We start from the raw sequence: 13991 nt of genomic DNA, 5'->3' as shown, positions 1-13991 counted from the left end.
CTAATGTATCAACGACCACTTTAACGACACTTTTACGACGAGCCACCAGACGAGAGAGAGCGATTTTTCCCATTCAGTCCAGCCATGTCTTGGAATCAGCGAACCAGCGAACAAACGAAAACAAGCAAGCAAGCAAGCAAGCGAAGGAGCCTTTTGGAATTTTTGTGTGGATATCGTTGGAATTGAAATATTGTCCGGCGCACAACTGGTTTCCTGGGAAAAGTTGAACGATATCTTTGCCGATGTGTATGTGCTTTGGTTCTGTTTCTCTATGCTTGTCCTTTGCGTTCGAGCAAGTATTTCCTACCGGCTAGCGACAGCGACAGCGATGGATACGTTATGGACATGATGAAATGAAATGTGCCTTTTTCTACTCAACTCAAGTCCTGACCCACGGCTTCCTGGCTGGCGGTGTGGTCGCTTTGTTCCTTGGCTTTTAAGAGTAAGTGTTGTCAGCACTTTTGTGAGGATGGCAATGGCCCTTTCGTTGCGCATCTAATGGGAATGGGGGGCTAGTAAAGCGGCGAGGGTGTGTGTATTTGTCCATGTGGCTCATGAGATGTCTGAGCTTGGGATAGTGAGGTTCTAAGCTTTCATCTGAGAGCACTTGGGTCTTGTGGGTAGGATCTTGGGAGATGAGGTTCCTCCATACCTACACACAAGTGAGTAACAAGGACCTGTGGGGTGCCGGATTTTAGATTCTACCTCGAAGCTCTGCGTGTACTGTGTAAGCTGGTCGCTGAAAGGACTTTTCTCTCATGAAACACTACGGGTATGTGGTCTCTACCAGCAGCCGCCTAAACGTGAGGAGCCGTTCAACAGTCGTGACGGCAGCCGTGACGGTAGCCGAAGGGAAGGAGATACGTATTGATAAGCATGATTTAGTCCATGTGCCCGGCCATGACACAATGTCCATGATGCATGGTACATCAGCGGATGTGGAGCCTGGTTGCATGCGTGAGAGGGTCTCGGACATGTATGTGTGTAGATCAAGCGGACGGGAACGCGGCTCTGCCTCAATGTTGTTAGTAGTTACGATCTCCCTACGCCAAGGCCTTGGTGTCAAGATCACAGGGCGTAAAGCATCCAATGTACGGAGGAAGTTAGACCTGGCGTCGGACTTCGAAGAATGTATTCGACTCATGTTATCGCAGGAGGCCACTAGACCTTTCGCAATGCTATCAGCTTGCCGACTTTCCATGCAGACCTACACCTTGCTATCCTGTCGAGCTCCGGGTGCGCCCTGTACCTCCGCCAGAGCCTCTTCCGCGTTGGGTGCGTAGACCTCACCCTCTGGGTCACGGATTCCGGACAGCTTGGTGATGATGCCTACGGCGAAGAGGTCGGACGACACGTTCAGCATGGTGCGGAAGCGGTCGATGAACCAGTCGATGGCTACGACGACGGCGTACACTGGACCATGTAATTAGTATTGTGGGTGTCTTTTGAGGGGAGTAGGATATCATGACTTACTTCCAGTGACGGGGATGTTGACAGACTGACAGATGATGACGGTCAAGACGAGGGAGGAGCTGGGGATGGGGGTCGTGGCGATCGAAGACAGGGTGGCGAGCAGGACGATGATGACGTACTCGCCGGCGTTCAGGGTGATGCCCTGGGTCTCGGCCATGAACACGACCACGGCGGGAAAGTAAATGGCTAATACTTGGTTAGTATATGCTAACTAGTTGTGGCCCGTGTGGAGCAACGTACCAGTTCCGTCCATGTTAACTAAGCAGCCCAGAGGAACGCAGAATTTGATGACAGTCTCGGGCCAGCCGCGCGCACGACAGCATCGCATGGTCACCGGCAGGGTGGCCGCCGAGGACGCAGTTCCCCAAGCAGTGATCCAGGCGGGGGAGTTCTTGATCCAGTAGGTGAACGGATTCATGCGCAGGACAGCGAAGAAGATCGCCGGTAGGATGATGATGAGATGGATGAAGATGCTGACCAGGGATGAGCCGATCAAGAGACCCAGGTTCATGCCAATGCTTGCAACATCGAGCGTCATCAAGTTGGAGAGAATCAAGAAGAAAACACCGAAAGGCGCCAACTTGATCAGGAACACGATGACCTTGGTGATCAGTCTGTCCAGCTCAACCACAGCCCTCATGATCGGGCCCCCAGGCTCTAGAAGTCCACCAACCACGACGGCGGTGACCAGAATGGCAAGCAGCTGGTTCTCGGCCAGGGCTTGGAATATGTTACCGGGAATGAAGGAGTCGAAGATGTTGACTACGATGGTGGTGACATCGTTGTCACTTCGCTCGTCGATCGTTTCCTGATCGGCCTCGTCGACGGCGAGATCGTCTTCTCCCACAGGCTCGTACATGGGACGCCATACGAGGGAGATGAGGATGGTTGCGTGGACGATCGCGATGATGGTGGTGCCGACGTAATATCCGACGGTCCACTTGGCCAATGTGTTGCCGCCTCCGGTCATCTCCTTCAACCGTTGCATGGCCAGGATCATGGCGGTGGCGATGAGAGGCATGACTATCGGCGGTGTTAGCATTGCCAGAATTTCAACCACGGCGATGTAACTTACCGGTAGCCGTGAGGGCGCGCAACCACATCCGACCCGGAATATTAAGAATGGTGGAGGCATCCTCCAGGCTGCGCCCGCTGGAGCCCTCGGGGTCGACTTCAAAAGCCACGGGAAGGGCAATGGCGACGGCTAGCAGAGCAGCTGCGATAATCTGAATGGCGGAGCCAGGCTCTTTTGCGAGCTGCCAGAAGGTCTTGTTCTCAGTCGACCCGTGATCACCATACATGTGCTCCCCACTGGACGAGTCGCTCGACTTGACCGCATCGACATCGGGAGACACTCGCTTGGTTTGCTCGGGCGTGGGAGCCCTATCGGGTTGCACTTCGTCGACTGCCATCCTGAAAGTTGACCTGGGATTAGTATCGTAAGGGCTCGAACGAAAGAGGGAGATAGAGCCGTCAGCATAGGGGAACCAGAGGGAGCCTATTATACCGACGCGTCCAGCTATCGATCCGTGGACCCTGGATGGTTCGCTATCTCTGACATGGGTGGCGAGCCGGGGAAGACGACAATCTGGGAGAGCCACGCGACATCAAGCAGGCCGGAGCCAGCCAGAAGTCGACCGCATATCAGAGGCCAAGCTGATGTTACACTGGCATACTTGGGTCATCCGCCAAAGGGATGGTGTAGCGTCCGACAAGGCGTCTTGGAGGTCGTTTGACCAGACGTCGTTAGAGTGAATGCTACCTGCCAAGCTGACGATCGACTTGTCTATCTCTCAATGTCGGGGAGTGGAGTGACAGCGGCCCACCTGAAAGGACGGTCGCATCTCTGCGGAGCCAGTACATGTGGCGGCCAGATCAGAGCTTTCTGATGCCAAGGCTTCGAGAAGGGCAGCACTCCACCCTCCAAGTGCGGGCGGAGCGCTTGTTCGCAGCGATTTCCGGTGATATCCTGCGACGAGCGTGTTGGAAGTCGAGAAGGCAGAATTGGCAGCAGTGCCATGCCAGCGCCGAGCCAATGCCACGGCTGGTCGCGTGCTTGGGGCCTCCGCCAACCATAAGCAACAACAATCTTTTCAGGATCGACTTTATCGCCCTCAACTCTCAGATGACTCCTTACGAGACGTATTGAGCCGGGAGACCAGTCAACATCCAGAGGGTTTGTACGTTGGAAAGACCGTGAGCGGCGGCGGTGGAAAAGCTGCAGAGGGAGACTTTCCGCCGGATTGAAGCTGCCGCGTTTCCGTCTTTGCGCTTCCTCGGCGGAAGTCTTGGCTTCGTGGCCCGCACTCTCCGTCATTTCGCAAGTAGCACGGTCATGGCGAACCGAGCAACGGCAGGCTGACCCTTGCGGGAGCTTATCAATTACGGAGTACTCGGCGATTGTTCGACTTCATTGGTACCGTGTAATGCTGGATATCGCTAAGACTGAAACAATGAAAGGCATGCTTCGGTTCATGAGTTAACCGTCGCTACAAATCCAATTAAGTAGCGGATTTGATCTCGCCACTCCCTACTTTTATCTTGAACAGATTACAAGTCACGCCAAGCATATCTTCGTGAGTTGTTCTGTCATTTTCACAGACTGCAGGATATCTGAAATACATACCGCGGGCTCGGTAGCAGTTTGTCCAAGTAGCCGAGCTGCTTTGCAGAGCTCGACCGTGTTACGACAGATCGAAACTCACACGATCTCGAACCTGACAGGGCTACCGTAGTCGCCTTGCATCAACCTAGGATACATGATTGCCATCCCCACTCTCTTGAACCTGCACCCCGAGATGTCGACGGGAATTAGCAGGAGTGCCCACTCTACATGGGTTGCATGTGCAACCGTCCAGAGATCGATGCAAGAAGGCTGTTACTATCATCAGCTGACGTACATTTATGAGGCAGCAGGATTTGGTTGCTCTCTGAATGGCTAGGGGAGTCTTACTTCGTCTTTGTGTGGCTCTTTATAACGCCACGGCACTGGAAAATCGGCCTGTTTGAAGTAGCTGAGATGGTCTTCAGTAGTTGTTTCCAAAGTAAGTAAGACTCCCAGAACAGGACTGACTCACGGGTCATGAGCTGGCTTTGTTGGACTTAGGACAAGAGGAGACACGAGGAAGTTCAAATGAGGCCTTTCGTCAAAACAATCGATTTCTATCAAGGCATGTCCGTTGTGTTCGTCCAAGATTTCAAAGAATGGACTCATCTCCCAATATCCGGTGGCAAATATGAATTGAAGTTCGAAATTCTCATCGGACAGCCAGAACCCCCTTAGCTGAGAGAAACAACAATCCTTGATTGGGGACGTACGCCCCGAAGAGCAGCCCTACGCAACATCCCGTGGCCAATGATCTTGCTGCTCTGAGTGTCCAGGCAAGTTGAGCTGAGGATAGCTGAATTATCTTCAACGCTGGCTTTCCTGTATATTAAGTCAGCCAAAAAGCGTGCGCGCCTACCGACAGATGCCCAGCACCATGAGGGTAGGTCAAGCGACTTGTCGACCGGTTTTCTCTTTACAGGCAACCAAATAAGTTGCTTCTTGAGATCCTTCTCCCACACGCCCAAATGGTATTTATCTGATCGAACCTTCTCCAACTCATTTGCTAATCCTTGAATTGCAGGTAAGCGATCGGTAGCAATGGTAAATCGAGATTTGGAGTATTCGGAGAGAAAGGTGATCCAATCTTCGAGAGATCTTCCATCGATCAACGGAATGAAAGATCGAAGTAGACACAGATCTACTCTTTCACTAAGCTGGTCTTCCTTGCACAGCCAGGTTGTGCCGCCTGGCATGAAGAAGAGCAGTCTGCGTGCCAAGTGCCATTCCTGAAAAGCCCAACCCCTTTTCCTCAAGGGTCCTACAAATGGGTCAATGTCCAAATGCGTTTGCATGGTCAAGCTGATTGTTCCAGCTTCGCCATATGCTTCTCGACCGCAGGGAACTCGAATAGACAAGTCGCAACATCTCGGGATGTTGAGCAGACCTTCAGATGAGTCGTTGGATCCAGCTGCTGCAATGACGAGAAATGCTCTTTCGAAAATAGTTCCCATCTTGCTAGATTCAATACGCCAGTCTTCCTTGTCACCCTGGATGATGCATAAGCTATCGATCCATAGATAGTCAACCTGTAGTGCTCGAACTTAGGGCAGTTGCATCCTGAAAGGTGCTTGGTAGCTTCATGACAGGGATGCCGGAAAGAATGTTTCGTATGTTTCTTCTGGTTGTAGCATAGGGCTTCTTGTCCGGGGGCCCCCAGCAATGACTGAGGGCACAATAACGTGCTACACGATGTCCGGGCTCGACTAGTTTGGCCATGTTCGCGTCAGCCTGCACCTTCGCGTCAAGCACGCGGGCAGGAAGCTGGGTTCCATTTATATCGCTTATCACTTTGCCACTAATTGGCTCTGCGCAAGATTTATGTGAAGAGACACAGACCTTAATCCAGAACTGCAGAAGTGGTATGACTTCAACAAGGTCATTGCTCGAGAACGGTCTTCTGGTTGTAAGTTTGGAGGCCACGGCGGCGACGCTGTCTACGAGCGGTCAGCTGTGGCACCGAAACCCTTGCCTTTTTCAGCCCATAACCCAATTCGAAGGGTCTGAGCGTTGTGACGCAGGAGCAGTTGAGCGCAGATAAGTTGGTCATCAAGACTACGATGAAGAAATAGCTGGATGTCTGCAGGTTGCTCCCACTCCTCCGCACGTCCACCCTTGCCACAGTTCACAAGATACCTTTCAACCATTCTGCAGAAACGGCGAGTCTTAGCAGAGCTTGAAAGGTACGTCTCCCGTGTATGTGACGACTGTATGTCATCGCTCCTAAAATTCGATATTCTCCACACAATGCCTTTGCAACAGTCGCACAAGTCCATGACATGCTTGCACGACCCGTCGCAGATCTGACGCAAGCTAGTGTTTGTCAGCAACAAGTAGTGAGGTGTCGCTGGGCAATGACACAATAACCAAAGCAGCTACGTCTGCTACAACAAGGTGCTTCTCATAAATGATCGTAGTACTGCCCAAATGGATGACTAGTTGATCTCTGTCGTTGAAGAAGAACTCCGAGAGCCAAGCATGAGAAGGAGGTGAACGATGTATCACACTAAGCGCCCTCCAATGCCAGGCAACTCCAAGCCACCACACAATTGGGCCAAATGGCGGCAACAGGATTGGTTCGCCACCATTGTCTCGACTGCCCTGATGCAGGGACCAAAGATTCAAACAGCGTATATGCAAGCCTGCCCCCAAGAACCAGGGTCACAAAAGTTCCGAGGAGCAGGGTTGCCAAAGTTCCAATTCGCACAAATCCACTGACTGACTCGATCCCAATTGGTGGTTGTACTACCTCTGCTCTACAATCCATCAGAAATATGCAGACTCTCGCCACGGTACGGCATGCCGCCGAGAATGTACGTCCGTTCTTTGCACTCCTTATCTCCCACAGTAATAGCACGCGACCGTTAAACATGCAGATGCATGCATAATCTAAACGTTTTCGTCATCAACATCCTCATCGTCCAAGTGTTCCTCCTCTTCATCCATGTCTTCCTCTTCATCAACATGCCCGTCAGCCTCATCATCGTTGATGTAATGCTCCTCAAAGACCTCATCAGCACTTTGTCGCCTTTCGAATTGTATTACGGGCAAGACCTCGCCGCTACCATCCGCTAAATCATCTCCGTCATCCTCAAGCTCTTCCACTGAACCCAAGTTACCCAACATTCCATCCAGCTCCTCCCCGCCGAACGGCATTTCTCCCCGGTCGGGGTGAAAGGAGCGCACAAAGAAGCGCTTCGGAGGCATGCCGTATGCTCCTGCATCTCCTTTGCCCTCCACGTCGTCTTCGTCTTCGGCCTCCTGCCCATCTTGATCCTGCTCCCCACCCTCAACGACCCTTCCATCACCAACTCCCTCAGAGCGGACCCCGAAGCTATTCGCAGAACTGATATCCACAGCCCCACTCCCACTCCCATCTTCGTATCTTTGCCCCTCCTCACCAGCATAAGCCTCTCCAGTGCCTTGTTCAGGCACAAACCCCTCGTACTCGTAGCCTGAATCGGCGCCGAGACCATAGTGCTCAGCGAACACGTTATTGTCTTCTTCATTAATGCCGCCGAGAGTCGAGTCTTGATGCTCCTGACGCTGAGCAGCTGTCGCAGTGGCAGCGCAGAGGAGGATTAGTGAAGGGCAGATGGCGCGCATGCTGTGCAGGAGTCTTTTCTTCGCCTTTGGAAAATGCGTGCTGTTCCAGTATGGCTCTGCTTGGATGGGTAGAGGAGAGATAAGATCGATCAAGATCTATAGGTGAGAGTGGATTGCTGACTTTGCCAGAAGCTTCGAGGCAACGAGGAGGATGACACGGGGATACTCAAGGTGCTGCGTTGAGTAACGCAGTAATTGAACGCCATGCCCGAGCTATAGGTATACGCTGGCAAAGATGCCTGTGCCTGGAGAAAGGTGCACGCACGCGTCATCGGCCATTGTGTTTCGTCTTCTCATCCAAGACTCCAAGAGACGCACGCGGACGTTGAAAGATCAAAGATGGGGCGGGTGTAGGGGGCACCTGACCTAATGTGTCGTGCACGGTCGAAAGTATTGCGCTGTAAAGCACGGATGTTGATTCATTGGGCTCGTCAGTGCGTCAACGACAACTGGCGCAGAGCGAGGTAGATGCATCAACATGCTGCAATCCCCTAGGTGTGAAAGTTGGATGTTCTCATTTCATGGTAGCTATTCAATATTCCTGGTCTTGGAAGATCCAGGATCGCGCTTTGCTCATCTTGCACTAATATCACTTATCGGACATGCTGACATCTATTGCCTACTTGTCTCGGTCATCAATCATACTTATAATCGTGCCACACCACAACCCACCCCCATCTCTTCCTCAGCAACTCCCCCTCCCCCCTCCCCACCTAGGCAGGAAACATCTTCCTCCTCCAACCCACCCCTGCTTCTCCTCCCTCTCGTCCACCACCAACCCTCTCCACCCTAACACTCCCACCCCTCCCATCTCCACCATTAACCGGCACCAGCCTCAACTTCTTCGCCGTCCTCGCCTCACCATTAAAACCCGACCCAACCGCCGTCTTCAACCTCAACTCCGGCCGCGACCCCGCAGCTGGCGATGACGATGATAACGAGCCACCGCTCCCGCTCCCGCCCGTCTCAGACGTGCGCAGCGAACTCGTCAGGCTGACTAACCCGCCATCACCCCCTGCACCTGCGCCGCCTAGTGTTGGCGGCGGCTGTAGGTCCAGTGGCGGCTGCTGCAGCCGCGACGGCGGAGACGGCGAATTCGAATTTGAATTCGAGTACGATTGCGACTGAGAATACGCCGCCGCCGCCGCCGGAAGCGGGAAACCAGCAGGCTGAGTCGCGGGGGCGAAGTGCTCGCGCTCATCGTCCTCGTTGTCAGAGGAGAAAAGGGTTGACATGGGGCTGACAGGGGAGATGGAACGGAGGGGCGGGGCTTGCGTGTCGGAGGGGGAGCTGATGGCTTGGCCGATTGCGAGGACGGATGGGTGGTGGTGAGAAGAGTGTTGCTGTGGTGGGTTGGTGGTTAATGGGTCAGAATGATGATGCTGCTGCTGCTGCGGCTGCTGCTGCGTATGGTTGTGCGAGGCCCCAGCATCGCCGGTGGGATATCCGTACGCGGCAGGGATGGCGACGGGGCTGAACTGCTGCATGTCGTAGCCGCCGCGGTCCGCCTCGTCGCTGCCACTGTTCTCGCTGCTGCCGCTCCAACTGATCTTCTTGGGCCGGTCAATGCCTCCGTAAGCGACGCCCTTGCCTTTCCCCTTGCCATCGTTCCGGCGGCCCTTCATGATTCCCACGAGCGCCGCACGCTTCCCGCCCCTTCCGCTCGCCCTCGGGCTTCGGCTACCAGCGCCACTCCCGCCCACACCCTTCACCACCCCATTCCTGATAACCAACGCCGCACCCTTGATCTCCTCATCTTCCGCCTCGCCCAGCTTGGACAGCTTGCGCTGCTGCACTTTGACGAAGCACCACCACGCCGCGAAAGCGAGGCCGATACCGCCGATAACGCCGCCTAGTACGGCACCGATGACGCCATTGGCGCGCCAGCTGGAGAGGCGCACTTGCGCGGCCATGACGGGGATGGTGTCGGCGCAGAGCGGCTGGGTCATGACGTAGGGCCCGTGCGGGAGGGCTTCGGCGAGGTAGAAGGCTGGGGGCGTGGCGTCGTAGTTGACGGTGAGGTAGAGGTGAGAGAGAAAGAGGGCGCCTAGGAGGGCGGTGTTGGAGGTGGATGTGCTGTTGGTGGAGCGGGGTGGGGAGATGGGGGAGGCGTTGGATGCGTTGCGCATTTCGTACCAGGGGATTTCGACTGTTGGGCCGTTTTGTATGGTGATGGTGAGGGAGAAGTTGGCGTTGGAGGGGAGGGGGAAGGTTGGTTCGGAAAAGTCGTTATTGGTAGGGTCGCCGGCGCCGGTAGCGGATACAAATGCGTCGGTCATGTCGGTAGGGAAAGTCATGCTGAACTGGTCGGTCGTGAGGTAGGCGGAGAAAGAGTCGTTGTTGAGTCGGGTGGTGGCGTTATTGTTGTTGGCGTCCTGCAGGGTGAGAGAGTCAATGGTCACACGGAAGGGCGTTTCACCCTCTTCGAGATTAAAGACATTGTCGAGAGTGAAATTATGTGAAGTTCCTGTAAAGCGACCGGAATCATAGCCGCCGAGGGTCAAAGAGCCGTTGATAGCACCGCCCGGACGCGGATAAGCAGTGCCAACATATAGTCCAAAAGAACGGGTTGTGATGAGACTGAGAGCGACGAGACGTGAGAGAATAGGTGCACTTGGCCCTAGACCAAGGTGACCAGACGGGCCAAACCACGGAGACTCATCGGAGCTGTAGTCTGTAAGTTGTGTGACGGGAAAGTCTTCGACCAGTGTGACATTCGGTGGCGAAGGGTCGAAGTAGTGGGTGTAGACATTGAGGGTGTCGCTGCCGGTCCCACCGACTTGCGTTGGCCCGATGCCGTTGCTGTCGAGTGGTACAAAGGTGTCGTTTGGTGAATATCTGTACTGTGTCAGTATAAACGATATGGTCGGCTGGGGCTCACTGACCTTTCCGAATCTTCTGGCTGATACGTGCCGTGCGTTTGTTCCCTGCATGAAGGATTCGTGCTGTTATCGCAGAAACTTGGACTGCTAAAGGTCGTCTCATTATGCACTAACGAGGGCCATAGTGACTGGTTCTGAGCGGGGGTACCGACGCCAATAAAGAGGCCGTATTGTATGTTCGCATCTGGATTCCCCTCGCTGTTGTTGACATGACGGTCATGAAAGTCGACATATATGGGAGTCCTTCCGTCTAGACACTGGTCCTGCCCAAGTACTGAAGAAACAAGTGCCAGCAAGGTCAGCACATAGGCAGCCATGCCTTGCCACTAAGTACCGCCGAGGTGTATATGCCAGCAATAGCCAAATTACAAGTACATAGAATTGAAGGAGCGCAATGTAGACGACAGAATGCAGCACATGGAGTAAGGAATGCGAATGAGAAGTCAGCGTGAGGCTCTGCCCGGATACCAGGAACATTTTGCCTCGAGGCCAGCACGTCCATTGCTCAGCCACCAGGTCGCCTTCTTCTGCAGGACACAGCATAGGCGTACTCGACGGGCCGCAAGTTTGGTCGAGACACGCCTGTTACAGCATAGTGTGAGCCGGCATGAGGTCGGCGGCAAATCACAGCGGGTGTTAGGCGAGACGTTTGGAAGGCTGTTGTTGGTGTATAGATATAGAAGTGCGGAGAGAAGCGTCGCGCATTCAGTGGTGTCGTCGTGGATGCGTGTGTCAGAGAAGGGTCCGATCGCCCTGCTCGTTGCCTAATTTTAGATCAAGGCGGCAGCACTCGGCCAATCAAGTGTTAGCCCCCACCAAGCCTGTCAGCATATTTGCATACCTGCATAAGGTACACAGTAGCAGTGCCTGTGCCTAGCAAGACACCTTGCATAGTTGTTCTGAAGAAGTGCAAACCTTATTCAAGGACGCTGTTGCTGCGTAGGCAAGGACGGAGTTCCAGCACGTGACCTACCCATGGGACACGTAAAATGGTGTTTGTTTGAGACCGAGAGGTTCAAGCCAAATGCTGACAAGTCCGACATTGGTAGAATGTTGAAGATTCGCCCTTCGCTTACTGGTGAGTAATGCCGTAAGAGGACGGAGGATAGCCAAGAGACCCGCATCCGGGGGCATCAGTGACCAGCTTGTTCGAGCCAGAGCGAATAAAATGCATGTATTCCCAGAGTCCTTTCGATATAGTCTCCCCAGTGTTATTGCTCGTTATTCCATCTCTCCGTGTAACATGAGCCGAATGCCCATTCTATACCAAGCCCGGCCTAGCTCGGTATCCAATTCGCAATTGCATCTATAGAGCCTGTTCTATATCTAGGCTGCTCACCCAGTCTTTGGCTTCTTCCTCACCAACCCAGCGGATAGCACGGTGGCAGAAGGAGAAGTTAAGTCTCCGACCACAGACACTGCAGGTGCAGCATCTTCCACTTTTCGCTTCTTGCGAACTCCAGTCAGCGTGGTCACTTGCGGGGCCGAGATACTGCCATTGGCTGTGGCGGTCCCCAAGCTCTTAGCAGGTGTGGCCTTGCCAAGTATGCTGGCCCCGAAGTCTTGGGTCTCGGTCTGCTTCTTAACGAGCGCGACCCACTTATCGGTGCTCTCTGCGGCGAGTTGCTGCCCTGCAAAGTCAAGTCGCAAGAGTGATTCTAATAACTCATCGTAGGTGTCGAGGTCAGTGACGACCTGGCCCCGAGTGGATGCGGGCCAACGGACATCGACGGGTCGGCATGGCTCGGTTTCACGCCCATCGACAGCATTCACAACCTCTTCGGTCGTACCGACTACAGTTTGACTTTGGCCTGCTTGAGATTCATCTTTCGTAGCAGCCTCTGCACTTGGAGGGGACGATGGAGGCGGTGATTTTGGCCTTTCGGGTGTTGCGAGCTCGTCCGCTATCGCCGGCGGTAGGTCCACCATTGATCGTCGTTGTGAATCTTCGGGCGTCGGCAGAACTGACCCGTCCGAGATCTGAGAAGCTAACGTTGTTGAGATTGACTTGGCGGCATCGTCAGCCTTCGCAAGCAAAAGCTGAGGCCGCACGAAAGTGACCCAGATAAAGCCAACCAGTCGCCCCGCAGAGCACTCTTGGCGATAGGACATGAACTCCCAGAACTGGTCCAGCGACCTGACATTTCGCCAGTGCCCGTCCTCGCCGATGTAGTCTCCATCGAGATCGTTCAAGAAGCGCGCCTTAGGATCATCCGGCAGCCGGGGTATCAGGCAACGTGGTGGCAAGCTGTCGTCCACGGTGAGGAGCTTGACTGGATAGTAGTGGCTCCACCGAGGCGCATCTCTGCCATCTTGATGGATCGAGGGCGGAAAGAAACTCCTGGTCTCTGCTCCCTCGGTGCCCGGAACGAGTACATGCGCCGAGATCTGCTGATCGGCAGTACCCGCGTCGTACGGCCTCCAGACGGCGTCTAGCACGCGGCACCACCATTTGATGAGCTGACGGTCATCCAGAACGTGCTTCTCCACATTCTCAATACTTCCCGGAAAGAGGTACTGATCCTGTGACCGGGCGAAAAGTGAGAGGGTGACCCTGGATTCGGTGAGCCTTGGGTCCAAAAGAAAGCGGATAAAAGCTTCGACCGTTGATCTTGTGATAGATGGGTAGTCCTTGGGCACCTGAAGTAGCGAGCTGTAACCGGTGGAGTCGGCCTTGGACACGAACACCGTAGTCAGAGCGGGCGTCGTAAAGATCAAAATCTCGATGGCAAAAATCAGGATCTCCCCACGTGATTCTGTCTTGGGTGTCGCAAGGGTCAGAAAGTGGCTCTCGCAAAAAGTGGTCTCTTCGGGCTGGCCAGGCGCGGCCGAGAAGATTGGAGAAGTCTTGGTAGGCGGCGTTGAGAGATGCTGAGCGGTGATCGCAACGTCGCGCGGAAGGGCATCAGCTAGGCGGGTACTCAGGCTATGAGGACTCTCCATCGCGAACCATCTCGACTCGCGCGCAATCCTTCCTGTCTGTGGATGGATGACGCGACACGATCGATGGATCGATGAAAGGAAATCGCCTTGGGCAATTCAGCGAGGGTCGCGACCACAGAGGAGGTACATGCGCGAACGAGAAGCGAGCTTCGGTCTCTGAATGCGGTTGTGTCTGAGGTGAGCGGATTACGGTCCCTTACCGAGGGCCTAGTCGTGACGTTGGGGCCTAGATCCAGCTCCGGAAGCGGGAAACCACTGCTGAGAAGAGCCAAGCTGGCCTGGGGCGTAAGGACGTGACAGAGCGAGCTGTAATCAAAACGGCGCTAGTGTACAGGGCACTCAAATTGGAAACGCAGGTCTTCGCGAGAGGCAAAGCGCCTCGTCTCCGTCGCCAATCGGATTGCACTGGTGCTCGGGACATGGATACTTGGTAGGTGAGGAACGCGAGCGACCGACTACGATGATTCCACATCTCGAACAAC

The 13991-nt window shown here is 54.3% G+C and overlaps 5 protein-coding genes across 5 annotated transcripts; all 5 read right to left on the bottom strand.

The window, feature by feature from the left end:
• Positions 1-1207: 1207 nt before the first annotated feature.
• HMPREF1541_10214 (uncharacterized protein) lies at positions 1208-2885 on the bottom strand (the record flags this gene model as incomplete). Its single annotated transcript, XM_008714885.1, has 4 exons — positions 1208-1413; positions 1474-1659; positions 1714-2496; positions 2549-2885. The coding sequence occupies 4 exons, from the start codon at positions 2883-2885 to the stop codon at positions 1208-1210; spliced, it is 1512 nt and encodes a 503-aa protein (XP_008713107.1).
• Positions 2886-5602: 2717 nt separating this feature from the next.
• On the bottom strand, positions 5603-5797 carry HMPREF1541_10213 (uncharacterized protein; the record flags this gene model as incomplete). Its single annotated transcript, XM_008714884.1, has 1 exon — positions 5603-5797. One exon carries the CDS (start codon positions 5795-5797, stop codon positions 5603-5605), a length of 195 nt encoding a protein of 64 aa, XP_008713106.1.
• A 1170-nt stretch (positions 5798-6967) lies between these two features.
• HMPREF1541_10212 (uncharacterized protein) lies at positions 6968-7684 on the bottom strand (the record flags this gene model as incomplete). The annotated part of the gene is made up of 1 exon (XM_008714883.1): positions 6968-7684. The coding sequence occupies one exon, from the start codon at positions 7682-7684 to the stop codon at positions 6968-6970; it is 717 nt and encodes a 238-aa protein (XP_008713105.1).
• A 713-nt stretch (positions 7685-8397) lies between these two features.
• HMPREF1541_10211 (uncharacterized protein) lies at positions 8398-10883 on the bottom strand (the record flags this gene model as incomplete). Its single annotated transcript, XM_008714882.1, has 2 exons — positions 8398-10522; positions 10570-10883. The coding sequence occupies 2 exons, from the start codon at positions 10881-10883 to the stop codon at positions 8398-8400; spliced, it is 2439 nt and encodes an 812-aa protein (XP_008713104.1).
• Positions 10884-11901: 1018 nt separating this feature from the next.
• On the bottom strand, positions 11902-13509 carry HMPREF1541_10210 (uncharacterized protein; the record flags this gene model as incomplete). The annotated part of the gene is made up of 1 exon (XM_008714881.1): positions 11902-13509. The coding sequence occupies one exon, from the start codon at positions 13507-13509 to the stop codon at positions 11902-11904; it is 1608 nt and encodes a 535-aa protein (XP_008713103.1).
• Positions 13510-13991: the final 482 nt, after the last annotated feature.

Source organism: Cyphellophora europaea (assembly GCF_000365145.1).
Source record: "Cyphellophora europaea CBS 101466 unplaced genomic scaffold supercont1.12, whole genome shotgun sequence".
Classification (NCBI taxonomy): Eukaryota; Fungi; Ascomycota; class Eurotiomycetes; order Chaetothyriales; family Cyphellophoraceae; genus Cyphellophora; species Cyphellophora europaea.
The sequence above is the reverse complement of the archived record's forward strand: the minus strand, read 5'-3'. Positions and strand labels throughout refer to the sequence as shown.